The sequence below is a fragment of the Poeciliopsis prolifica genome, unplaced genomic scaffold, assembly GCF_027474105.1.
Source record: "Poeciliopsis prolifica strain line A6 unplaced genomic scaffold, Auburn_PproV2 SCAFFOLD016, whole genome shotgun sequence".
Lineage (NCBI taxonomy): Eukaryota > Metazoa > Chordata > Actinopteri > Cyprinodontiformes > Poeciliidae > Poeciliopsis > Poeciliopsis prolifica.
Window position 1 is genome coordinate 7,103,731 of NW_026562391.1, and position 26,438 is coordinate 7,130,168.

The 26,438-nt window shown below is 41.3% G+C and overlaps 1 protein-coding gene across 1 annotated transcript; it reads left to right on the forward strand.

Annotated features, from left to right (window-relative positions):
- The first annotated feature begins 3,266 nt into the window (after window positions 1-3,266).
- On the forward strand, window positions 3,267-26,175 carry rnf38 (ring finger protein 38). Its single transcript, XM_055041415.1, has 13 exons — window positions 3,267-3,337; window positions 4,237-4,918; window positions 15,631-15,692; window positions 20,490-20,692; window positions 21,383-21,764; window positions 21,854-22,018; window positions 22,265-22,429; window positions 22,649-22,825; window positions 22,912-23,015; window positions 23,125-23,209; window positions 23,287-23,408; window positions 23,500-23,599; window positions 23,735-26,175. The coding sequence occupies exons 2-13, from the start codon at window positions 4,321-4,323 to the stop codon at window positions 23,795-23,797; spliced, it is 2,226 nt and encodes a 741-aa protein (XP_054897390.1). The 5' UTR covers window positions 3,267-3,337; window positions 4,237-4,320; the 3' UTR covers window positions 23,798-26,175.
- Window positions 26,176-26,438: the final 263 nt, after the last annotated feature.

Genomic DNA, 26,438 nt, shown 5'->3' on the forward strand with positions numbered 1-26,438 from the left:
TTTAAAATATTGCCATTGTCACCTTTGATAACATCTTACATTACATTGAAGCAACATTGAATTTAAAGTGTGGCTTCCTGAACTTCACCGAGAACTTTAGTATTTATAAATTAGTATATGTGCGTCTTGGCATGTATACAAGACATGCTGACAAACAAATGATCCCAATTAAGGATCAATTACTTCTCACAAACAACATGCAAACTTGTGAGACTGTAATAAAGCCTACCTCCTATTGTATAATGTATTTTTTTTTTTTTCCCAGTAAGATTGCTGCCATTCATTCCGCCACTCAGACAGAAATCTAATTAGAGCAGAATATCAACATTGAAGCACATAACCCGTCACCCCTCCTTCCTCTCTCCCTCTCTTTGTTTCCCTGCTCTTCCCTACAGCTGGTGAGAGTATGGTTTGTGGCTGCCCCTCCCCCAGCATTTGAACAGGCCAATAAGAGAGCATGTCAGCTAAATAACCCCCACCCTCCTCTCTTCCACACCATCCCTCGTTTTCCCTTACCATTTTATCCATTCCCAATACCATCCCCCAGAGCCCTCAATACACCCATCCCCCTTCCAACTAACCCCTAACCCACTTACTCATCCTGCCTCCACCCTCCCACACACCCACGAGATATCCCCACCCTCGATACTTTCTCACCCGTGGCTCACCCTCCCTAGTAACTACTCCCCCTGCTCTTCTTCTCTCCTCTTCTTCCTCTTCATCCCACTCACCCTTCTTCTTGGACACACTTGCTTCTCTCCTCCTCGGGCCCTCTCCTTCATTTCACTCACTTATTAATATTTTTCTCATCCCCCCTTTTTGTGCTGTTCCATTCTTTTCTCCCTCCATCTTTCCATCCCGTCTCCCTCTCTATATTTTCTGTGGCCTTATCTTATAAATATCGGTAGCACACTGGGTGAAAAATTGATCCTCCCCGCCTGTCTGTGGACGCTGCCACAGCGCATTAGCCTGCATGTGAAATGTGTATATGCAAGAGTGTGTATGTGTGTGTAGAGGCTTGTGTGAGAGAGAGGAAGGGTGGGGTGGGAGGAAGGAAGGTGGGAGGGATATTTGCATATCATCAAAGTAGAGAAAGGGAGTGTAATGAGGAGAGAGAAAGTGTGTGTGTCTGTTGGCTGTAAGTGAGTGTTATGAGTGGTGTTGATAGGTTCAGGGTTGAGTGTGTCTGAAAACAAGAACACTCTTCACATGCAATCAGTTCTATAGATACACAAACATGCAAAGAGCACCAGCAGTACAGGTGCATTTTAGAAAAAAAATAAAAAATCTTTGAAAATGTGATTTATTTCAGTAAATTGAAAATAAATAAATAAATAAACACGTGTTAAGTAGATTATGCATTACACACTGAGTGATGTACTTCGACTGTGTAGTTCTGATTATTATAATTCACAGTAAATGAAAACACTAAGATTATGAATGACCAAAAAACTAAATTAATAAATAATGCTTTTTAGTAGGGAAATGTTAACGCTATTGAGCTGACATTTTACAGAGTAAATATTAGTGTAAAGTTGGGTGGAAGGAAAAAGTTTGGTGGAAATATGGATATTCAAAAGAGAAAACTATACAGCTTTTAGGAAAGAGCTTCTTAGCACAATGTATTCAAGAGTTTGGGGCAGATTTACACGGTTTGGACAGCAGCTGGAGTGAGTACTTCAAGAGTCACACAAACGTCCCTTGGATACGTTTGTGTGACTCTTGAAGTACGAGACTCCAAATGTTGCATTCCTGATGCTAAAACAGATAATCCTCTCACCTGAGCATTAGAAGAAAAGCTCAGGTGAGAGGCCTAACATCTTTTTGTACAAAAAAAAAAAATACATTTTGCAGTTAATTTGGAAGTCAAGATCTGAGAGTCTGGAGGAAAAGCGAGGCGACACAGAGTCCAGTTTGTTTGGGGTCCAGTGTTGATAATGTCTAAGGTCCACAAAGCTACCAGCTTAGAACTTGAAGAACATTTCACATTTTCCTTTGCCGTCAATATTTATGGAGATGCTAATTTCATTTTCCATCAAGCTTTGGCACAACTCCATACTGACAAAAGTACTTGATTTAAGGCATAATTACTTTTGAAATGACCAGCATCTCACCTGACCTAAACCCTGCAGGAAATCTATAAGGCATTGACAAGTGGAAGATGAAACACCAGACCCAGCAATGAAGATAACCCACAGCAAAATAGCTCATCAACAAAGCCACAGTCTGATCACCTCCATGTCCTGCTGCGCTTATGCAGTACTTCGTGCAAAAGGAGCAGCGAGTATTGAGTGTGTATACTGTAAAAGTACATCTTTATCATTTTCAGTGGGTTGAAATTTCTCTATTTAAAAACGTTTTTACAGCTGTTTTTCTTCTTCATATTCCTGAATGAAAATTAACTGAAGTAAACACATTGAATATATCCCTGTGTAATGATTCCTCATAAACATCAGTTATACTTTCTAAATTTAACCACTGAAATAAATAAACTTTGCAATTATATTCAGTGTATTTAATTTGGCTTTCACCTTCGGGCAACAAAGCAAAAAAAAAAAAGTCAATAATATCTAGACAGGCAACTTATGCAGGCGAGGAGAAGATTACATTTAGTGAATGAGTAGCTCATTGTTATAACTGATGACATCACTTTATCATCAGTCCCAAAACTACGCGTAAAAGGATTACACCGATCTTAAGTTTGATTGCCAACGTACAAACCCACTCGAGGCAGATAAATTGCTCTGTGGCGTGAAGTAAAACAAGACGTGCATATGTTCCACGCTCTGAGGTGGACACAACCCTCTTATTTTATGTGTACTGAGAATTGGTTCGCATGTAACTTTTTTGCATGCACAGCAAAAAAAAAAAAAATCTTATTTTGAGGCGAACTTTCGGCTCCTGAGGAAACAGCTGCAATGGGTAGGCTGAGCAATTGTAAATAAATAATTTAAAGCCCCTTTTAGCCAACCTCTCTGCTATCCATAGCGTCTGATTTAACAGGGGAGATGAATCAATTGCCGAACTCGGATTCGGCAGATTAGAAATAAACGTGCAGCATAAACGTCAGAACGAATGAAAATAGAAGAAAGCAAGATAAATAAGCTGAGCGCTGGTTTTCTTTGAGCATAGCAATTGTTGTGGATATGGGAGCGGAGAGAGAGAGAGAGAGAGAGAGAGAGAAAGACTTCAAACGCGATCTTTTTCTCTGGCATCGATTGGTCGAGCGTGGTGAAATCCGACTTGAGCGTTGACGGTCTGTCACATTTCACACTGGGCTCATACGCTCACACTCACACGGCTCACAATAATATCGAGCGATAGGAGCGCGTTGAAGGTATGACTTTTCTGGTAAAGTACGTACTCCGGACGGGGGGGAATTGACCTGGTTTCAGCGGGGTTCTCCGAGGCGGGGTCTTATCTCTTGACCGTGTTAATTTTAGCCCCGGTTCTTTCTTTCCAGTTCGAGATTCTCCACTTTTTTCCCCTCTAATCTTTCGCTCAGCGCTTCGCTGTTCGCGTCTTCACAGCTGGGGGACTCACCGCCACCCGGCGACTCAACCTAACGCCAAGAACCAAAACTTAAACCATTTCTGGTTCTTTTTTTTTTTCTTTAACGTCTTGCTACCAGTTACCCTGCATTTTCAGGAGATTTGTGGCGTTGCTCGTTAGCTTCGGGATGTTTTTCCCCCTCTCTTGTGTCGGTCGCTGCTGGAGGAGGGGTTGGTCGGTTGGTCGGCGAGGCTCGCCAAGCTAACGAGCGACGTTACGCACACTGGCTAAACAAGTTGAAATAAAGTGGAAAGTGGATGTAAACTGAACTCAGGAGAAGACACAATGAGGACGAGGTGAAATGGTATAGAAACGCGGTTGTTTAAACTGGCTAGAAAATTGTAACACCGCGTTTATCTCTGCGCACTAACCCTAGCATCTCCCCCAGCGTTAGCCTCCCCCGAAGTTAAACTCCCATTAAGTAAACGTTGTCAGCGAGCGGTTTGACAAATGTCGATTCAGAGCGGCTGTTTTATTACTTTAAAACCTTACATTCACGATTATTTGTGTTAGATAAAAAAATCGTGGCTCGTCTCTGTGTCAAGAGTTTGTGTGAAGGGGATTTATCGCCAGTTGTTGAACCGGTTTTGTTGTGTGTAGTGGACGAAACTCTACTGAGCATGAACTTTTCCTAACGTACATTTTTAACTTATTTCATTCTCAAACTTTTTTTTCTCCCAACAGCCCCTTAAAGCTGCTACTGTGGGAGGAAACGAGAAAAAAAGCTCAGAAAAAAAAAAAGAAGTAGAGGAAATCCCCCGAAAGGAAATGCCAATCGCAACCGCTGGACAGCCAGCGACTCAGGAGCCCAGAGTTTGCCCCCGGCTGCCCTCCACCCCGGAGCCTGTCCCTAAAGGGGCTGATTTATTCGAAGAGGCGGGGGCGGCGGAGTCGGCGGAGCGTACAGAGTACGGGGCCGCCGAGGGGGGCAGAGCGAGGTTCGGGGGCTTCAGTTTCAGCCACAGCGGCGCTCGGAGCTTTGTGCAGCCCGGTTCGACCAGCGGCTCTCCGCCGCAGTCCCCGACCGCCGCCTCCTCCTCGTTCCTCCTCCACGTCTCTCACCCCCACCAAATGACTATGGAACCCCCTCGGACTCGATCGCGCTCTCGGTCTGGATACTACCAGCAGTACGGGGTTGGGAGTAACAACACCGGAGTTACGGTATCCAGCCAACACCACCACCACCACCTTCTACATCACCACCACCACCACCAGCAGCAGCAGCAGCAGCTCGGAGCCGGCTGCGCACCGCTCGGAGCTCACAGCAATCACCCGGAGAACCAGCAGCGAGCACCGGGAAGCAACGCCCCTCCCGGCATTCACCGGCTCCCCTCGGTGCCCGGGGCGCATCACATCCCGATGACAGGTACATGTCCCCACTCGACTTTTGTCAGTGATAGAGAAGTCTGACGTTTATTGGACTTTTGTTTTCACAGAGCCTCTGCCTTCAAGGGATGAATGGCAGTCTGGGGAGGGGCGGGGGTGTTTTTAGAGCCAAATTGAAACAGTGAGGGGGTGACTGCCCTGTAGGGCTGGCATGACAGTACTGTTTGTGTATATGCGGAGACGTTTGATGTGCTCTAATTAGATGGGGTGTTACATGGGCTTGTCTGGGCGGTGCAGAGTTAACACTCATCCAGTAGTTTAATGAACAGCATCCGTATTTTAGTTGGTGTGTGTGTGTAGACTGGGGTAGCCTCAAGCCTACAGAACAGCTGAGAACAGGATGTAAACCTGACTTTTTTTTAAGTGGTGCAGCACCTCCACATTTAGTCAATTCTGCAAATACTTCTGTAGCTAGGTAACAAGACTCCTTGTGCACAGGCTAAAGTTTGTCCAAAGGAGAAAGGGGTTGTGCCTTTGTACATGGAGTAATATTAGGCTGTTTATGCACGATTAGACACTTTACATACTGTATTAACTTTATTGAAAGAATGTAACTGAAAATGTAGCTCTGGCTATGATGCATTCAGTTTTGTTTGTGTCCAGGTCTACAAAAAAAGTTCTGTTCACTTGCAGTTTGTGTTGGCTCTAAAGATGCTTGGAGTTATGTTTTTACCAGCAGCTGCCTTGGTAACTTATGTTTTTACGTTTTCCTTGACAAACATCAACTTTGAGTGTGGGGTTGTTGCTGGGTGTACATGCAGGGTCACTCTCAGACAGCAATTCAAGTGCAGTGAACCATGTAACATAGAAACACCTCGGCTAGAGTTTCACCTTCTACGAAGCGTGGTTAACGATTCAGTTTTTTTTTTGTCTAACTCAGACACAAACTACTCCAAAAAGTTATGAGGGAACACATTTCATCAACCTGAATCTTGATGCTATGGCTGTTAACTAACTTGTCATAAAGTTAAAGCTGGAAACTGTGTATTTATATATATATATATATATATATATATATATATATATATATATATATTATTTTTATTTTTTATTTTTTTTTGTTTGTATTTTCATATTGAACTATGTTCATTTATTTTTAAATTCTGCTTCCTCAGTCATATTATCTGGCAAAACAGCCCTCAGCTTACCAAAACCTCCTATTAAAAATGATATAAAATCAGTCTTTGAAGCTTCATTAGAATAAAAACAAAAGCACCTTTAAACAGAAAGTGCTTGTTGGTGTGTTCAAAGAACCCTGCAGCATTTAATTGAGACTGGAATTACCTGTCCTGCTGAGCCAGACTAAAACAGCTGAACCTCTCTAAGCAAACAGGCCCCCGACCCGTGCACATTTTCTGAGCAGTGTCGTGCCTACTGATTGTCTAGGAGTTGTCTGTATTTCTTTAGAGTGACATGGGAGAGAGATTCAAAGACAATTAAGAAATTGCCGCACTAGGCTGCATCATTTATGTTCTTGTCGTCATCAGAGTTAGCAGCCTGTAATTTTTACTGTCAAGATAGTTTATTTACGACATGTGGGATTGCTTGAATCAATGGATGGAATGAATAAACTGTTCTTGGATCCAAGCTGAATTCAGTTGAAGGCAGGCGGCATTGCTAGGATGTTTGGTGAGAGTGTCTGAGCTGGGAACCAGAACCTGCACACAGGGCTGCACTTGAGTTTTACCATAGCTGTGACTCAAATAACACAAATGTCTGCAGCATTTAAACCTGATTACCTGTGTCATTTCCTCCCCTGGTCTCTATTAAAATCTCTTTACGATCAGCAGGGGAGACGATCACTCATTACTTTCTATTGTAGATGTCTTATAAAAATGGTGGCAGGGCTGTTCTGGTCGAGGCTTTTTGTCTGAAATTAGGATTATTTAAGTTTGACTATATATTGAAAAGAGTGATTATTTTATTTTTTTTTTTGAGTATCGACAGGAGAAAAGACATTGTTCTTTTTTGTTAGATCTTTGCAGTGCTGCAATTAAGGACACAGACATGGAGCTTTTCCATTTCCCTGTGTGTTCGGCTTGCTTGTCTAGTCCATACAGCGTCATGCAGCATCATATGTTTTAAAGAAAAAAAAAACAACTATCAGGCTAACATAAAAAACTACCTTTAGTGATTGAAATCTTTTTCTCAGTGATGTTTTTGTTATTCTATTTTATCTTGTCACTGTTCTGTAGAAACTTATTTCTTCTTTTTGATCTATACTTGGGTGAGGAAGTTCATGCAGTTCAGGTCTCTCGTACCATTAATCAGAAACTTGCCTGCAGGTAATTTTCATACAAAGCTTTACCTCTGGTTAGCTGAGTAAACCTGTTTTGAAATTTTTTTACTCTGCCACACAGATGTTGGCATGTTTTAAGAGCAGCAAAGTTGCTTTATGCCTTCCTGTTATCTCCTGAAGGTGTGGCTCTCTCTTGCTGCCTGAATGAATGGTTGATGTAGTAGAAAATATTTCCTTCATCAATAGCTTCTTACGTTTCTGTTTTTTCTTTGATTTGAAAACCTCCCATATAGACTTAGACTTAGACTTGACTTTATTGATCCCTTGGGAAGACTCCCTCAATGTTAGATATTGACAATATCTAACATTTAGTCCCCTTCCCTCAGAAGCAACTTCCACAGTGAGCAGTGGTGTTGTCAGACTAACGCTTGGTGCTAATTAGGATTTGTGTGTTGAGCTTCTGACATCCATTCATCCTGTCTATCCTGTTGAATGGATAGACAGGACAGATCAGCCTCAAAATGGTTCTATTAAGGTAAAACTTAGTTTTTTGTTGGTGTGTTTTTATCGTAATAAAAACAGGGGTATTACCAAAGTCCAGTTTCCCCGTCATGTTCTGGCTCCCTGTCGGGGCTCCTCCTCCATCCTTTTTCTCACATTACGAACAGGCAATATGCTAAACAACAGTTACAAATTTGTCAACACATTTTAATAGCATTATTTTTATTTTTTTTTCACTTAGCATTTGAAACTTCTCAAATTTATTTCACAGAAAGGGCATTATTGCTGAGTAATATCTGAATCACTCATTTGACGATAGAAATGTTTCAGCATAATTAGGAGTTGACTATTCTTTTAGCAGAGTAAAGCAGCTGGTTATCTGGACTCTTCCCAGCACAACACCCCTTATTAGACCGTCGCTTCATTCCCAGAATCGGCCTTCCTTGTTGGCTGAGCGTGAAAGAAAAGAAGAGATACTTAATCCATCCTTCCCATGCTAGTCACCTGCATTGGACATGAAAGATAAAGCTGTTCTGTAACTCTTCAGTCCCCTCCCCGCTCCCTCGCTCCTCTCTTCCCTTTGTAGCCTGCTGTAATTCTTTTGGTCCCTTTTTTTGTCCTCCCCACCTCATTTGTTCATTCTTGTTTATTGTCTTGAGTGCTCCCTTTTTTCTTTGACAGACCGTCTTGTTTGCTGCGCATATGACTGCGCCCACCTGGTTTTCGAATTGTAACGTCCACTGACATAAGTGTTCCCAAAGTGTGCAAAAAGCGCTGCCAGTAAAAAAAGGGTAAAAAAAAAAAAAAAACATTCTCTGTAGCATTTGATATCCTGTCCTGATTCTGTCCCACCTCTGTCACAGCCTGTCCTCTTTTAGCCACATTCCCTTCTCCCTCCCCTCCAGATCGTTCAACCCTTTCTGTACCCCTCCGATCCATTTTCTTTGGCCTCCTCCCTCACATTTGTCTAATGGAGGGATCGTTTTAATGGATTGCCCAAAGCAGCAGAGAGGCAGACACTACAGCCACTCTACATTTACCTCTCATCCCTCTGTCACTGACAGAACGGGAAACATTCACATTGTTTAAGTTCTTTTTTTTTTCCCTCCTGCTTTTTTTTACTTTCCTTTGTCTTGGTGCCCAGGCAACCCCCTGCAGTGTGAAGAGAAACCCTTTCACTCTGATTTACCAACTAGTAGGGGTTTCGTGATGCTCTTTCACTTCAAATAAACAACAAAGAAGTCACTTTGGTCAAGAGGAGAGGATTCCTAGAAGAGTGGACCGGTGACCTTAAATGTGGCCTAAAATCTAAGAGATGGGCTTTGTTGTGGTTTGGAAAAAGTACTTCTAAGAGGGAAAGAATGCCAAAGGTCAGTTGAAGCCTTAAGAAATGTCAATATAAAAAGAAGAGAAAGGCCAGTAAGAGTGCAAAAAATGTTCCAGAAAAAAAAGTGGGGTTAGTTTAAAAAGACGTCATGTGTGGGATTTGGCAGGTTTACTGGAGTTGCGAGGAAGCGCAGCACGTATTTTCTGTTTATAAAGGAAGGGTCAGGTGCAGAAAGAGGTTGAGGAGAGAAAAGGGAGAACTAATTAGATGGAAGTCTGGGAGTATTAAAAAAGGGAGCATGTGAGCAAACCTCACGAACCGGAGCTCTCAGGAGGGGGATATCGCGGGCAACGCTGTAAGCAAAGCACAGAGAGGAAACCTGACTTGCGAACAACCTCTGAGCTTCCAACCTGTACAGCAGCCCCTGACTGAGCGCCGAGAGGAGGAAGAGGGATGGGCAGGAGGTGCTGTTTGCCCCGACTGTTTGCATGTTGACCGGCTGTCTCTGTTGATTTAAGCAGGCCAGTTGTTTGGGAGAGGAGGCCTGGTTCTGTCATGGCAGCAAATCTGTTGCGTTCTGTTTTGTTGGCTGGAGTTCAGAAGGACAATGACTGAGATGTGGTCTTTAAAAATTTCACTTGGTTTTATAACCCTATTCTGGGAAACGTATCTCATAATTTCCTAATGTTGTATAAAAAATAAAATAAAATAAAACATGAAATGGGAGTGACATCGTGACTTTTCAAAGATTTTTTAGCAAGTCTGGCATCCAAGTGGATCTTCAGGTTGTAGAAAATCAAAGCAGTCCGAGTTTAGCATTAGAATCTCTTCTTGTAGTGTCGGCAACTAGGCCTGTCATGACGACAGAAATCATTGTGATAAACAATAATGCTGTTTTGAGACCATTTTCAAGTAATATATTGATAATGGCAATGGCTTGCCCTCTCATTACTTGAGAGAGCAAGTAATGCAATCTTGCTCTCTCAAAGAGCCATAAACTTTAGTTTTGTAAAGAGCATACAACATAGGAGCTGGTAGATATTTTAAATATTCCCACCACGCCTCCAAAATATGACTAAAAACCATAAAAAGCGGGGAAAAACACAAATAAGATAAAAAAAAAGTTTTCAAAATTCTTCAATTTTTTGTTAGAAGGTGTAAAATATACCAGATTTTTTTTCCATGACAAACCATAAAAAAGTTCAAGGGGTGTGAATAATTTAGAAAGGACTCTACTATTCAAACAAGTTCAACAGAGTACTTTAAAAAGTTAGTCAAGTGTAACATACTCTTCCCTCTTCAAGCCCTTCCTGTATTATAATCCATGGCTATGACACAAGCTAACAAGGTAAATATATGGCAGATATCACCCAGTTTAGAAAGTTTTAGAAATTTGTGTTTGTATTGCTGCCAAAAGAAAAAAAAATAAAGACAGCGGAACATACTGAGCATATGGCCCAACATGCTGCAGGAATGGTAGAAAACGGTCAAATAATCACAAGTTTCCGATGTATAACCTTTAAAACCAGACTGTTACGGGAGAAGATTATTTTTTTTCTTTTACTATTTTATAAATTCATACACCTACCCCACTTTGACAAATATCCATTCATTTTGAGAGAAATTCAATATGCAGTGAGGTCTCATGTACTCAATTTTAAAGCACATAAATTGCGCTGTGGTTTAAAAACACTCTGACACAAGTTCAAATTGTGTTTTAACAATAGAGTTGAAGTTAGTTGGAGCACTTCTTTTTTGTTTTAGTGGTGTCTCCTCCCCACCACAGCCGTCTAAAAACACAGCTCATCAGCTGTTTTATATTTGTATCTATGGGATAGAGAAGGGAGATTATGGCTGTGAATGCAGAATTTAGAGTGAGTAATATCATATGGTCTGAAGGAGTGGTTAGCCTCGTGCGTTTCATGTATCACACACTTCCTCAGTGACTTGCGCTGCTGGGGACTGTAAGAACCTTGTGCTTGCAGGTGTAAGGCTTTACTTCTAAAACGGTCGTAATGACAGATCTCTGAAAAGATGTCAGGGAAAGCAGCAGCATGTTGCAGTTAAATTAATAAGTTCAAGTGGGGGGGGGGAAATCATGAATGACGGGTGGAAATACTGTCATAGATTTTCTTCTGAAGCTGGATGAGCCTCATCATGCACTCTGCCAGGGCTAGGCCTTGTGTTATTGTTAAAGGTGCTTTCTAAATTAAATCTGTCATCTTTGGACAGGGAATATTTTTGATTTGTCAAGAGTAGTTGTCACAAAATGAGACTTGTTTATACTCAAATACATCGTTTCAGTTTGAATACACAGTGTCAATTTAGGCATTAAAGTTGGCTCCAACTTTAAAAGTGATATGGGATTGATGCATATTTAAAAAAAAATAACAAACTTAATTAGCTACTATTAACTACAATTGCTCAGAGAAATGGCACAGTCGCAAATTAAAAAATCGAATCTATTTCCTATCTGTGTCTGTTTTAGCTTACAACTGCTGTTCTGTGTAGATGTTGCTGAGAGAGGAAGACTCGAAATGAGCCGTTTTCAGCATCAGTCAGGAGTTCACAATGAAGTTGGTTGAAGCACAGATATGTAAGAGGCTATTCTCTGAAATGTGGAGGCTTGACTGTGGTTCTTTTGGCAGATAATAGGAAGGCTAAATGAAATGCAGTAAGAGCTGCTCTGTTTTATCCTTTTGAGCTAGAAACCTTTTAGTCAGGGTGGTTTTGGAAGTGTTCGTAGTCTTTTGGAAATCTCAGAGTTGAGATGAATATCTGTGTTTTCTTGAAAGTGCACACAAAGACTGATGTTTTAGTATTGGTAGCTGTGTGCTAACTTTGCTAATTACCAGGATAAGGGGCTAAAAATGGTTTAAAATGTCAAATTTGTGGTAATTGTCTTTCCTTAGAGTAGTAGTGGACGCACACAACTGATTAGAGCTTCCCTGTTAACTTTTTTTTCTAAATTGGAGAGTGATTTATTTTATTTTTATCTTTCCTTTAAATGGGTTTGTGTGCTAGCTTCAAGTTGCTACCTCTGCACTCAGGCTTCTCAATGTGAAATGCACAAACTTCTGCTCACAAACAGCTTGTTTAATACTTAATTTTACTCCCAAGAACAAAAGACGGATAAGCAACTTTAATGTGGCAGCTAAGGAACATGTCGACGGTAGAGATGTTACTTGACAGGAAAATATACAAAAAGCGGAATATGGACACATATTTGTGTCATCAAATATTCAAAACAAGCAATATCTGGGCAATCTTTACCAGCATGTTCTGTGACAGCTTTCCGCTTCAGTGTGAAATGTGCAGTGACATGTGTTCAGGAGGCGGGGTGATGTGAGAAGTGCGTGCATATATGTGTGGGTCTGTGTTTCACATATGCTCAGTTTTCTTCAACAAGCGCTGCATCAGTCGGTGTTCTGTCCGTCGGGCTGTTTTGTTCTTACAGTAGAGCCTGCTTCTTATCTCGGCTCTTATCCGTCAAACCAGCTGCTCTCTCCAGTGGTTTTGTCGCCCGGAACGGGAAGAGGTAGTTTACCTTGGAGCGCAAAAGGGGGGTGATGGGGATCACGGACAGAGATGGCGCGATAGGGCAAGGACAGGAAATGTGGATGCTGTGTGATAAAGTGGCTGGAATATATGGGAGACAGACAGGTTGGCTGATAGGGAAATGGATCGCTGGCAGGGAGGGATGTAATGAAGGGATGGAAAGTGTGAGGAGGAGGAGGAGGCGTACGAAGAAGGAGGGTACCTTGGCCAGTGCAAGGGGGAGGGATGAGAAAGGGAGGGGAGAAGTGGAGGAAATGGATAGAAATAGCTGATGCACTCCGAGTCGTACAGAAAATCAATAGCAGTCAAGAGCAGAAGCCACAACCCCCACTCTGCTCCGTCTGGCTGTTTCCACACCCTCCACTGCCGCTTTTCCTCCAGTCGTTTTCCTCGTGTTTGTTCCTCCACTCCGCGTCCTTTCCTGTCAAACTTTCCTCCTCGGAGCTCTCACACTTTTTTAATGTTCTCTTGCATCCATTTCCTCCTCTTCTTCACCTCCGCTTTGCCCTCTTCCTGTCACCGGCGTTTTCCTTCCTCCACAGCTGCTCTGCATCTTCTGCTGCAGAATGAAGTTGGTGGTAGTTTAACGTGTACTTAGACAATAAAATCTCCTGTCTGCAAACTCAAACATATTTTTAAATTGACTTTCAAAATTGAGAGAGAAGGCGGAGTTCTTGACGTATAATAAATAGTAGGCTTCCTTAAGTATGTCCACGTTGATTTTACTTGTCCATGTCACTTTGTGATAACACAACTTGGATAGAAACTTTTTAAACCACTTTGAATAATTAATTGGGTGTACTGTATTGGTTGATCACTAGAATCAATTGGGATTTATGTATAATTTAACTGAAATGTTTTTTTTTTCTTTGTGAAGTGCCTGAAGATGACATTATTTGTGAATAGTTGCAATATTAATAAAACTGAATTAAATGTTATTTTTTTTCTGGCTGGAATTTGTACCACAAGCTTAAACTACGTAATTGTTTTAGTTCACTGTACAGTTATCAAAGTATTGATATTTAATGACTTTTGGACTAGATACACTGTCCACCAAACTGAGTTATTTAGTGATTGGTGGCAATAAAGCCCAAGCAGGTCATTTTTTTGTGCTCTTAATGTCATACAAAGTGAGGGGAAAAAATAGAAAACTAAGACTGAAAATAGAAATGCTGCATTTTGAAGTTACACTATATGTGTAACTTTATGCTTTCATAATAGTTTTTCAGCAAAAAAAGGATTGTTTGTGTGTACAATGTGTGATTGGCTTGTGTTGAAACCTACCCTGTATTACCATTTGATGTTTGGACAAGTTGTTTCCAGTGTGTGGATCCACACACTGGATCATAAGCGGACACATCTGCTGCTATCAGGTCTTATGTTTGACGTCCACAGGGACCTTGTTGTTCCTCCTCCTTGTTTTCTTCTTAGACCAGTTCTTACTTTTTCTGATGTTCACCCATGAATTACACCCAAGACTAGACAAACATGACTATTTTGTTGTTATTGCGCTTGACATCTGTCTACTTTCACCAAAGTACAGGCAATTCAAGAACCTCTAGTTTTGTGCTGACTGTGTTTTCTGCTTCTTTTGTTCCGAGTTCAGTGTATTGATTAAACTTTCTTAGATTTAGGGACAGAACTGACGGTCTCCCCACATATTATAATTGACACTGCAGTCCTATTATTCAGCCGTCCTCCAGCCCCAGACTGCAGAGCTAAATAGTGTGTCGTCTGTTACCCCAACAGCGGGTATGATGTCATTCAAACATGTTCTGTTGCCTCAGTGTTGCCTCTATAGAGTGAGTCTAACTGAATGACTCGCCTCTGACTCAATTTACAGGATTCTGACAATGTGTGAGTGAGACCATATTCAGGGAGGAAGCTGGTTTTTGGCGCATTGTGATCAGTGAATGAGTGCTGCATAGAGGGGAGCTATGCAGCCGGCGAGTCCCATGAATGCTTCGTCAGTTCTCCGGCCCTGAATTGTCTCACTGGATTTGGGTTGTTAGCTATTGATTTATTTATTTTTTATAGTCTTACCTCACTAAGAAAAGCTTTACGTTATTTATGTTGCTTCCCATCCAGATAAAAGAACGAGAAGAATTTTTTTTTTAGTGATTGAGGGCTTCTGAAAACCTTCACTCTGTCTGCCTCGTCTTTCATTTCCTCTACTTGCACTACTTTGTTGTCAGTCAGAGCTTTTCTTCAAAGACGGAGACTAGAATCAGAAAAAAAAAATCTTCACAAACAACCGATGGGTGTAAAGCTCTTTTATAAAGGGCTCTTCTCACATGCCTTCTCGGTTACCTCTCTTCATTTTTATTGTAGAGGTTGCTTTGCTTGGCGTGCCCTTGGGAGCGTTTACCCTTGGAGCGCGTACCGGTGCCACCATCTGTGATCAGGACGTACCCGACCAAAGATTTAGCCACCGCAAAAGGGGGAAACAAACCCCCCCAAAAAACAAAAAGTCAAAGCAAATAGACAAAGACGATAAAAAAGATGAAAGGATTGTGGTAAAACAAAAGAGTAAACGTCTTAGCGGTGATGCAAGCGGCAGTATCATCTGAAAGCTCCCCTAATCCTGGATTACTGTGTTTGTTCTGTTTGTGTATGTATACGTACTGAGCCAAGAGAACACCATATGTGGTTCAGTGACTTTTATGCTGCATTCGTGGTCAGTGGCCTTTCTCGCAAACATGTTGTCATTGTTGTGTTCCGGTTCCAGGTGGTGTTAGGAAAATGACAACAAAAGGATTAAGTAAACTGCAGATAAACGGATTTCACTGCACAATAACTGGGTACATTGATCTATCAAGTCCAACAATATACAAATATTTACATTATTTCCATAATGCCCCTTACAGTAATAACTCATTTTATGGCTCATTTGTAGGTTGACAGTCTGGCATAGATGAAAAAAAAGGGCATTCAGCTATCATAAATGTCAGAATAAAACTCCAAGATTTGTATGTAATCTTTGTAAGGAATCTGCGAACTGTACTTTATCATGTTTGAATCATGATTTCCCACAGCTCATGACCTGCTTTGTTTTCGTTATGTGCAGGGACTTCTGGTGGAGCATATCACTGCCACCCTGACCATGCATATGGAGAGGAGAGGGATAAGGTAAGCCAACATTCACTAATTGTTGAGGCCAAATTATTCAACAAAGAGGTTATCATTAGGGCTTATTTGGATAATTAACTACAATATGGATAAGAAATCATATTATGGTAGTTGAGTGAAGAATATTTTCAGGAGAATGTTGGAATTGGCATTTGAGTAAAGAATGAATCCAGAGATTTTATCTTTTACATTCCAAGAGATTGGTTGGTGTACATCACAACACCCCAACCTAAGCAAATCTACTCCTGGGTAACGTAATCAAACCGCTCATTATAATGTTTTAACCAATCTGTTGTGAATGGAAAAGTGGACCAATGTTCGATTCTGAATTAGTTGATCAAAGGAAAAAGTAAAACAATTGTTTCACTCAAACGTGTGCAATTTATATGGTAATGTGACAGAATCTGACTGAGGTTTGCAGGTATGCGGTGTGTGAGATGCTAAAAACATGATTGTGTTGAAAACAAAAAGTGTTCGCAAAGAGAGCCATGAATGATAGATTACTGAGTAGTTCTAAATATATTGACAAATTATTTACAAACAAAATAGTTTGCTAAACCTCTATTACCTGTGACGATCTCACAAGAGCAAAGTAGTAAATTATGGTAAGCAATAAATTTAATATAAAAAAACCCCCTTAACGTGCTGGATATTGTAACTGCTTGAGCTGGAACGTCATTCTTTTGAAAACAACAATGCCATCCTGAGAAGATCAGGTTTGATGTTGACAATAGCTCTATGTGAAGTTCTTCTCGCAATTTCCTCTAATACAACGTTTAGTTACTCTATATCAGTGAAGGAGTTTTTTTTTAGTTACTTTCAAGTTTTTTTGGAAAAAAAAGAAACATTGCTTCAACGCTTGTTTGACCTAATGTGTCTTAAAAAAAGCCTGCTATGTATGTTTGAAGGAGTTCAAGTAGAACTCAGTAAATGATTTTTATAACCACAAGTAAACGCCTTTTAAAAGCATGCATATATTAACAAGAAAATAGAGAAAGTGGAGAGGCTGGACACTGAAGTATTGCAGAAAGCTTGAAGGGAAGAAAGGGGAGGGGTGTTGCTAATGATTTCAGTCTCCAGCTGTGGAACTTGGTTGGAGTGAGAGAAGCAAAAGCAGGATGAGGAAGGGAGGGACAGTGGTGGAAGAGCCAAAGACGAGCTTTGAAATCGTCTTGATTAGCGTTACTGGAAGCATGTCTGTAAATATTAATGAATCTCAAACAAAAAACGGCCATATTTGCTCAGTGTGCGCTTTCGTGAAAGAAAATCGACTCCCTTGAAGAGACAAAATCCGTGGACTCGGTCGTTTCGTCCTGCATGATCTCGGCAGGCCCGGCTTTATTTTGGTTCCAAGCAATGATGGGGAAGCCACAACAGCTGGAGGCCAGAGAAAGTCGATGCAAGCATGTACGCCGAGTGGGGATGTTGTGAAATAGAATGTGGAAGGGTGTGTCAGGATATCTGACCCGCCTGGTTTCTGCATGCACTGGATACAGTGACGGTGAAGAGAAGTGGATGGATGGGTGCATAGTTTCAAAGACTTGCTTTAAAATCAGTCAGAGAGCACTTTAGTTTGCTTCTTCTGGTTTAGCTTTTCATCTTGTGTCCTTTTTTAGCCTTGTGAAAATATGTTGAAACACAGCAAACAAACCCGCAGTTTGGAACATGAGGCCAAATTATAGCATATTGCTTGAGGACACGTACACTCCTTTGTCTGATGATGTTCCCCTCCCTCTAACGGAGGGAGACAGGCCCATCAAACTTTCATACTAATGGGAAATAGTCTGCATGTCTGTGGAGTGAACCTATTCATTTGTCCTTCTTCTCAACCTCTCTTGTCCCATCAGATTTCAAGTCAGAGTGCGGGACAAGTCAGGTAGACTCAAGAAAAAATAAAACAAGAAGAAGGAGCAAAAGAATAAGGGAGGTGGGGAGGTGAAGATGGGTTTAGTTTATCTGATAGAAGGGCAAGGGGGTGGGGTGGGTAGAGATTGCTGAACGGGGTAGGGAGAGTGCGCTGGTGAGTCTGACTCAGATATGAAAATGGGCACAGTACATGTCCCAAGGGTTTTGGGGTTGGGGCCGAGGCTGGTAAAGAGGTTGTGGGGTGATGGGGTGGATAAGAGGAACCAATAAGGACGGAGAACAGAGGAGGATGCTGTTTTATTCTGTAATGGAGATGAGTATGTTGTTTTCTGGACTGGCTGTAATTGAATCACCCTAAACAGGTGTTCTCTGTCCTTTTACAAAGTGCAAATTTGTTTCTGATACCGTTACTTTCTTCAGTATGTTCACCAAAGCAAAAGTAGGTCATTTAACGCAAGTTGAAGGCGTCGCTGAAGTTAGAGGCAGGCAAACGCTTTGCAGTTTTAGTGACCTGTTTCTTGACTCTAGAATGTTTTAAATTGCTCCTTTAAAACATGTTTTAAAGGAGCAATTTTATGTAAAATTAATTTTTTTGAGCTCTTATATGATATTATAAGATATTATAATCTTACAATATCATTCCCTCATTGAAAACATACCTGGAGTGTTGCTTTGATTCTTTCAGTCATGTTTGAGGAATACTTGATTTTTCTGCTCTTAAAAAGTGCCACCTATTTCCACAAAGCTTGTCTTTGGAGCTGCTCCCCAGACTATTGGCAGCAGCAATTAGGAAGCACCTGGTCAAACTGCATACCTGCAAGTGAGCTTATCATACAAACTACTTCTCAGTCCAGCAAAGTTTCTAAGAACTGTTGGAAATGGCATAATGAGAAGAATTGTTGTAATGATGTGCTGAAGGGGAGAGTCTTGGGAAGAGCTTTTTAAAGAGACATAGGCCAATTACAAGGTGTCAAATTTATTTTAAGTTATGTTTGATATATACAACCGTTCATAACAAATGAAGGTAACTTGATATGCCTGGAAAGTACATACATTTTTTATTATTATTTTTATTATTAAACTTATTATTTTTAAGGAAAAATAATAATAAGAAGAAGAAAACTGAACTGTTCCGATCTTTCATGCATCATCTTTAACTTCGCCCATCCTGACAGGTGAGCAGCAGGTCTGAAATTCAAAAATCCCTGGACAGTAAACTCACCATATCTTAGCAGTACTCGTTTGTACTAACCACAACACTCTTTAGTGTGGAAGTCGTTGCTTTTGGAATAATACTCAGTTGACTGTTTTCAGTGGGTTATATATTTTAAAGAGGGGTAAAAAAAAAAACATGCATCTTAAAAGCTGTTGGAAGCTATTTAAAAGGAAGTTTTCTACAGAGGGATGCCAGCTGCTAATTTAGGGTGGTAAAACAGAGGCACTACTGATGTTACTCATTTTACCCACGCCACTTTGTGTTTTTGGAGTTTTTTTTTTATTTTTGTGGCCAGTTTTTTTTTTTTAATGCTAAAAGTAGCCACATGGCCTGAAATGTAATTTTACAAAGTGTTTCTTAAAATAGAAACGAATAAATTGTCCTGAAGCTTACTTCAGAGTAATCATTTTGTCTTGTTTAAAAACAGTAAAACAGTCTTTTACAGCCACTACTTACACACCCAGCGTGGCAACTGCTCACAACCAGAAAGGCTTGAAAAGGTCTCTCAAATGTGATCCTTACATCTCTGACCCCTACTTCATGTTTTTTTTTTTTTTTTCTGTAACTCAATCCATCTCTAAGTCTTTATATTTCAATACTTTCCTAGTTCTTGCCATCTGGCCCCAACTGAAGAAAATTGCTCTGCTACATCCAACAAAGTCTTCAGGCTCTCATCAAACCACAGCACTCTGACAAAACTATTAGTATAAACTCTTCATGGCCTCACAGTTCAAACACATTAGATTTTTTTTTTGCCTCTGCAGATCTTCATAAGGTCGTGTTTATGGGCTGCAGAAACAGTGGCAACCTCTCGTGTGAATTTGCGCATGTCTGTAGGCGTTTCCATAACTGCGCGTGTTTCTGCAGTCTGCTCTCCAGCTGTTTCCTGTTAGCTATCGTACTGCTGCTCTCAGGGCTGCTGAGCTGTACATGTGTTTGATCTGGTGCAAGAAAAAGTTGCTCGCTGAGTCACTTAAAAAAAATAAATAAATAAAACTCCACAGTATGACTTACCTACTTTTGAGTGAAGGTTTGTTGAAATGGGCGTCCTTTGGGGAGCATGAGGGAAAGGTAGATGTAGAAATCATGTGTGTAAGAACCTGCTGTCCTGCTGAGTACCACAAGACTCATCGTGAGGGAGAATGAGTAACAACTGAAACACGGGCAGGTCTGTGTGTGTTCTTGCCTCACCATGTGCCAAGTGTGAGAGTCATTGGCTGACTGTAAGTGACGTGACTCACAGATGAGTCGAAGGGATGGAAACGCTATATGATAACTCTTGAGTCAGTGCTAACTGAATGACTACACACGCAGCTATTTTGCAGTGTTTGCGTACATTACTGTCTTTTTTTTTTGTATTTAGTCTGACTATTCAAGAAAGTACATGTCCAGCTGAGGGTGTGTTCCTGCTATTGGCACACGGGCTTGTACACGCTTGTCTCCTGTTTGCATTTCCTCACTCTGAGAGGAAGTAACTTTGAACCCCCTGGGCCACTGTGTGCTCGTGGTGTAAAAAGCTCCCCTTTGTAGATGCAGTAAACCTGGAAAAAGATGCATGCTTTGGACCATATAGGTATGCCGCAAAGGTTTTTAGGTTCTAGCAGTTTGGACTGTACCCCAGAGGGACAAAGAGTGGTGAACTAGATGTATTTGATATGAGTTCTCTGGGTCACTAAACACAATACTCGCCTGTTTTCCCCCCCTCCCTTGTGCAGAGCGAGGAAAGCCCCAGTCCGAAGCGCCAGAGGCTGTCCAGTCAGTCCGTTTTAGAGCAGCTGACCTCATCTGCGCCCCTGCCATCTACGCCGTCGCCGCCCATCCGCCCATGGGAGTCAGGACCTCCGAGTCGGCGGCAACCTCACCCTCACACACACTACCACCAGGAGAGGTGCCTCACTCCTCCACGACTTAGACGCAGGTAGAATCTTGTTTTTTTTTGTACCACTCTCCTAACTACAGTGTTTTTCCAAAAGTATTTACAGCCATTAAGCTTTTTCTCTCATTTTGTAACATTGATGCTTTTGGTTTTTAACATATTTCATTGGGCTTTTATTTGATACATCAACGCAAAGCAGAAAATAATTTTGAAATGGAAGGTTTGAAATCCATGGTTTTTAAATTGTACTGCAAATGTAAATCTCTAAAGTGTGGCAGGAGTTGGTTTTCACCACTCATTTTCACTTTTATCCCTTTAAAAAAACAATTGGCTTAGTAGGCCTCTAATCTGTAAATCCACCTGTGTACTTCTGTTTTGTTACAAATTCAGCTTTTCTGTGAAGGAATCAAATATTTGTCAATAAACACAGCAGAAATAAAAGTTTGTAGCAGGGTGAGATATAATATCTCAAGCTTTGAACGGCATTGAGGGTTGTTCAGTTTATCATTCAAAACTCAAATATGGTACAATTGTAAACCCATGAACACATGGCCGACAAGCTGACAAACCACACTTTTTGGATTTAAAACAAGTTTGAAAATCGTGTTTTTCCTCCTACACATGTACTCCTTTCTGTGGCTGTAGCGTCACAAAATGCGCAAAATCTCCAGCTGTGTAAATATCTTTGTAAGACTCTGAATGGAACGAACGATCTGCTGTCCCCTCTTGCAGTCCACCCGCGAGGCGCCAACGCGGCCGTCTCTCCAGGCCGACCCGCCACCCGCCTCTTCATCACCATCCCTCTGCTCAAGGACCTACACCTCGCCCATCACCGTCTGAGCGTCAGGACGAAAACTACCACCACAACCCTCTTCCCTCGGCACATCCGACGTACCCAGCACACACTCCAAGCACTTATCCTCAGACCCCCACAGCCGGCGGAGGAGGCCGAGCTTCTGAGGAGCCCCGGGCCTTCCACCCCCCCACGTTGTCGTCGCAACTGTTGCACCCGGCTGCCCATCATCACCCCCATCATCACCATCCTCACCATCAGCAACAACATCATGCAACACAACAGCAGCAAGGAGCCATGGTGTTGGACTTGCACGATCGGGTTAGTTTGCATCTGTCGAACTGTTGGAGACATTTACTTGTGTTGATTAGTGTGTGTGTTTTAATGTGAGCTGCTTGTATTTTGTTCAGCTGCAGCAGGGCAACATACCCGTCTCCTACACAGTGACTCCTGTCCCTCCACATGGCCTGGCAGCACCTCTGTGTAGCGGTCAGCACATTCCTCCCTCCTGCTCCTCTCAGCAGCAGGTTCCCACCTGCAGTGTGGTCTTCAGCGCTGGACAACATTACCATCCGGTGAGAGAAACTCCTCAGTGTACAACATGTGGCATTGTTTGTACAGTTTGCAGTTTCCATGGTTCTGCGCTTTAAAGGAAGTGGCTTATCATGTGTTAATGTTTCCCAGTTTGGAGGAGGAAGTTGGTTTTCTAAGTCACAGCTGCCACCTTGTGGCAAAGATGGCACATTACAGTTGATATTTAAAAAAGTAGTGTCTTTTTATTTTGACTGACTTCCTTTTTCTCTTACTCACCTCTTTTCCAGATGTTACAGGCATGTTCAATGCATCATTTGCCGGTTTCCTATGCGTTTCCCTCCCTACTGTCTAGTGACCCTCAGTTCCTGATTTCTCCTCCACCTCATCTCTCCCACCATCCACCCCACCTGCCTACACAGTTCCTGCCTTTTCAGACTCAACAGCCAAGATCGGTATGCGAACAATCTGCTTACCTTTTACATTTGCTTATTTTGTATAGTTTGAAAATTGCGATACAAGCCATGCAAGAATTATAGCATACTCCAGAGTAATATGAAATTGTCATATAATAAATTTCACAACAGTACTTCATTTTGCTCAGATTTACCACAAAATAAAGCAGTTTGTTCCATATTAATGCATTTTTTTGGTTTTGTGGATATTTATCTCAGCCCTTACAGAGGATTGAAAATGAGGTTGATATAGTGGGAGAGCAGCTCCCTGTTGGTGGAAGCTTCAGCTACGCCCACCATCACCACCATCACCAGCCTCCCTCTGCCCTGCCGCCTTCCACGCCGCTCCAGTTCCTCTCACACCATGACCCCCTGTCGCAAGACCTTTTCACACTGGTAGGGGGATATTTTTTTGCTTTTGTTTTTAAATCCCACATCGATCCAACGATTAAACTGTTGCTTTGCTGTCTCTCATTTTGCAGCCATATCCTCATTTTATGCCTCGGCGATTCGCCAGTCGCCGTTACCGCTCACAGCAGGCCGTGCCCCCGTCTCCCTACCACCCCAGCTTCCTGCCTTACTTCTTGTAAGTGTTCTCGCCCCCCCCCTTCCTCGTGTTAAGCCATGCTTTGGGTGAACACTTCATTGTGACGACGTCAGCAGCAGCATGTTTTGATATCTGTTTTAACTCGTAGGTCAATGCTTCCTGTTCCCCCGAATGTGGCTCCTGCCATCAGCCTAGAGCTGGACGTGGATGATGGAGAGGTGGAAAACTATGAGGTAGGACAAACAGTTCTGCAACTTAATGTATTTGTGAACTAGAAGATGAACATTTTCTATTTATATGAAACCTTCAGGCCCTTTTGAACCTCGCCGAGCGTCTGGGGGAAGCCAAACCCAGGGGTCTAACCAAGGCAGATATAGAACAGCTTCCATCATACAGGTTTAACCCCAACAACCATCAGTCGGAGCAAACACTGTGCGTAGCTTCTTCTTTTTTTTTTCTTTTCCTCTAGTCCCAGCAGGCAGCAGTTTTAACAGCTTTTTGTTTTTTTTTCTTTTTACTGCAGATGTGTCGTTTGTATGTGTGACTTCGAGTCCCGCCAGCTCCTCAGGGTTCTCCCCTGTAATCACGAGTTCCACGCCAAATGTGTTGACAAGTGGCTTAAGGTTAGTTGTGCTTTCGCTATTGTAAAACAGAAAAATCAGTTTTGAATGCAACTGTCTTTAATGTTATTTCCTTTTTTTCTACACAAAGTCATAAGTTTAATTTCTCACTGTCGGAACGTCCTTGTTTCCTTCCAGGCTAACCGCACCTGCCCTATCTGTCGAGCCGACGCCTCTGAGGTCCAGCGGGACTCTGAGTGACCGCAGACAACCACAATCCCCAAACCCTGTTTTGGATGCGTGAACCATAAAAAGTGAACCGACTCATTCTGTCAAACGACTGGGACCACTGCACATGAAACAGCATTTAGGTGTCAAAACCTGCTGCTTAATCTTGCTTACTTTATACTTGGACTTCTGAAGACTTATGTTTCGTTTAACTCATCTTCTCGTCTGCCATCTTCTGACGGTTGCTGTGAATTACCTTCTTAACTCACCCAGCTGCAAATCCATTTTTAACATCATCATGGACACTTTTCCATTTCTCCACATAGGACCTACGTGTTATTGTTTTCAAGGATGTCTTTGTTAAAAGTTGGTTTTCTAAGGATTATGACAAACATTTTTGCTATTTTAATCCAGCCTTTGTATTTTGTGAAAAACAAAACTGCTCTTTGTGAGGCAGTTGAACTGAAGGCAAGAGATTTATCTCTCACTATTCTTGTTTTCCTGACGGTTAAAGCAGCCTGTTTGGAGGGAAACAAAGATTTATTTCACTGTGTGGAATGATGATAAAATACTTTGCACAGACACTGTTTTCTGTGCAAGTCACTGTGGTTCTGTTGACGAAAAGTAAAGTTCCTTATTGGAACAGTTCATAATTCAAATTCAAAAATGCTTTCTTGATCCCAAAGGGAAACTAAATAAACCACACCTGCAGAATTTGTTTTCCCCTCTCAGACTGATTTGAACTCAAAGGAAGTTGAGAATACTTTGGAAAATTTTAGGAAATTTCTGAAGTGAGGTTTTTATCCTCTGGGAAGTAGACTTTTCTTGGTTTTTGGAAATCATAAACATTAAGCTCACACTGACGTTGCATCTGATATTAAGATATGGATTCAGTCTTGTCTGTGAACAGATCTTCAGAAATATTTAAATGCAGTTGAATTTCAAATCGAGCTTTATGTTCTGCAAAACTCTTAATTTATTCTCCGTACGGTTGGAGCGAGTCATTTAAGTACGTTATTGTGTCTGCTGGTTACCTTCTGTGCAGGCAGCGATCCAGTTAATTTTTTTCATCATCTACCAGGAACAACTTTAACTCTCTTTTCAGGTTTTAAGTGGCTCCACTTTGTTTCACTGGCAGATCTGAGGCTTCAGCACTTTACAGTGATTGAATTCCTGCGTTGCTTTCTTAGCGTTCTGAACAAACCAGTTTTGAGTTAAATCAAAACTGGCTTTGGCTTTCCCTTGAGACACCTGTTTATTTCTGACTCTTTTTATTTTATGTATTGACCTGTTCTGCTTGAGATGCAGGCAAAGGGGTTTTAAATCTGAATCTGTCCAAAAGAGATCAAGTAAAAGATTACGCTGCGTCCTTTTGTTGGTAATGGTAACAATTCAGAATAACTCTCAGGAGAAAAAGGGAAAAAAAAGGCAAGTATTGCTTTCTATGCTTGTCAGCTCACCAGTTGAGGTTAGATTTAGGAGCAAAAGCTTCAGATTTATTCATCCCACCCTTCATTGGAACATTTTGGGGTTAATCTACTTGTTTCCTGTTGGCCTTACGTTGGTTCGTCATAATGATATAAAAAAGATGTTCCATTCAAACTACTACTGTTAGGTTGTATTCGCTGCCTATTTTATCTTAACGCACAACATGTGCAGGAGACGCCACATGAAGTGGAGACACCACATGAAGTGCTCTGAAAAGTTTGTTGAGCCAGCTTTAGAGGCTGGCATCAGAAATGCCTTTTTCTTACCAATGCGTCTTCTCCAGGTCCAACTCGCATCATAGGACAACCAACGCATTCGAACCAGATGTGTTTTTTTGTGTTTTGTTTTGTTTCTTTCCATTATGTGCAAACTACAGTAATGTCTAAATCTGTTATTTATGTACGCTCTTCCTCTGCATCGTCCGTTTAGAAAAATCATTGGAATCAGTATGGACTGCATCGTTTGTAGTTGTCTAATGTGTGATTTTTATCCATCCTTTTTTTTGTCGTACGATTGCATTGTTTTGTTTTCTGGTACACTAGCAAATTACCTCAGTCCCACTATTTTTATCTACTAGAAAATGGCGCAAACGGTATGATTTGTGCTTTCATTCTGATCGCTGGGTTGTTTGAGAAGTTTTCCTTCGAACTCTGAAACTGTATTATTCAAATGGTGTTATATTAGTTTTGTTATGTATTATATCTGTAACCAAAACCATTTGAAGGCTTATGATGATGATGATCATGATGATGATGATGAAATTTTTAACAAACATTTGTACATTTTGTATGAGAGTTACTTATGGTAATACTTTATTAAGTAGTGCAATGATTTTTTTTTTTTTTAAACCTTTACTTCCCCAACCCCCATCTTTTGGATTTCAAAAGCTGGTTCAATAATAAATGTATAACATCCTCTTCTAACTTCTAGCTTGTTGTGAATTTTGTCTTGAGCTCATGTTTTGCATTTCATCATCAGTGAAGGTTTTCAAAGCTGTTAGTAATTTCACAATGAGAGCTCTTGGTGGCAGTGTAGTTCTGTCATCCTTGATGGCTCCCTTTAGATGCCTCTCAAAAAGTTAAAACATCATAGAAAACTTAATTTGTTCGAAATGCGAAACTCGTGAATTGCTCTGATGCACAAAACCACCGTTTTTTTTTTTTTTCATGAAAGTTCTGAGGAGACA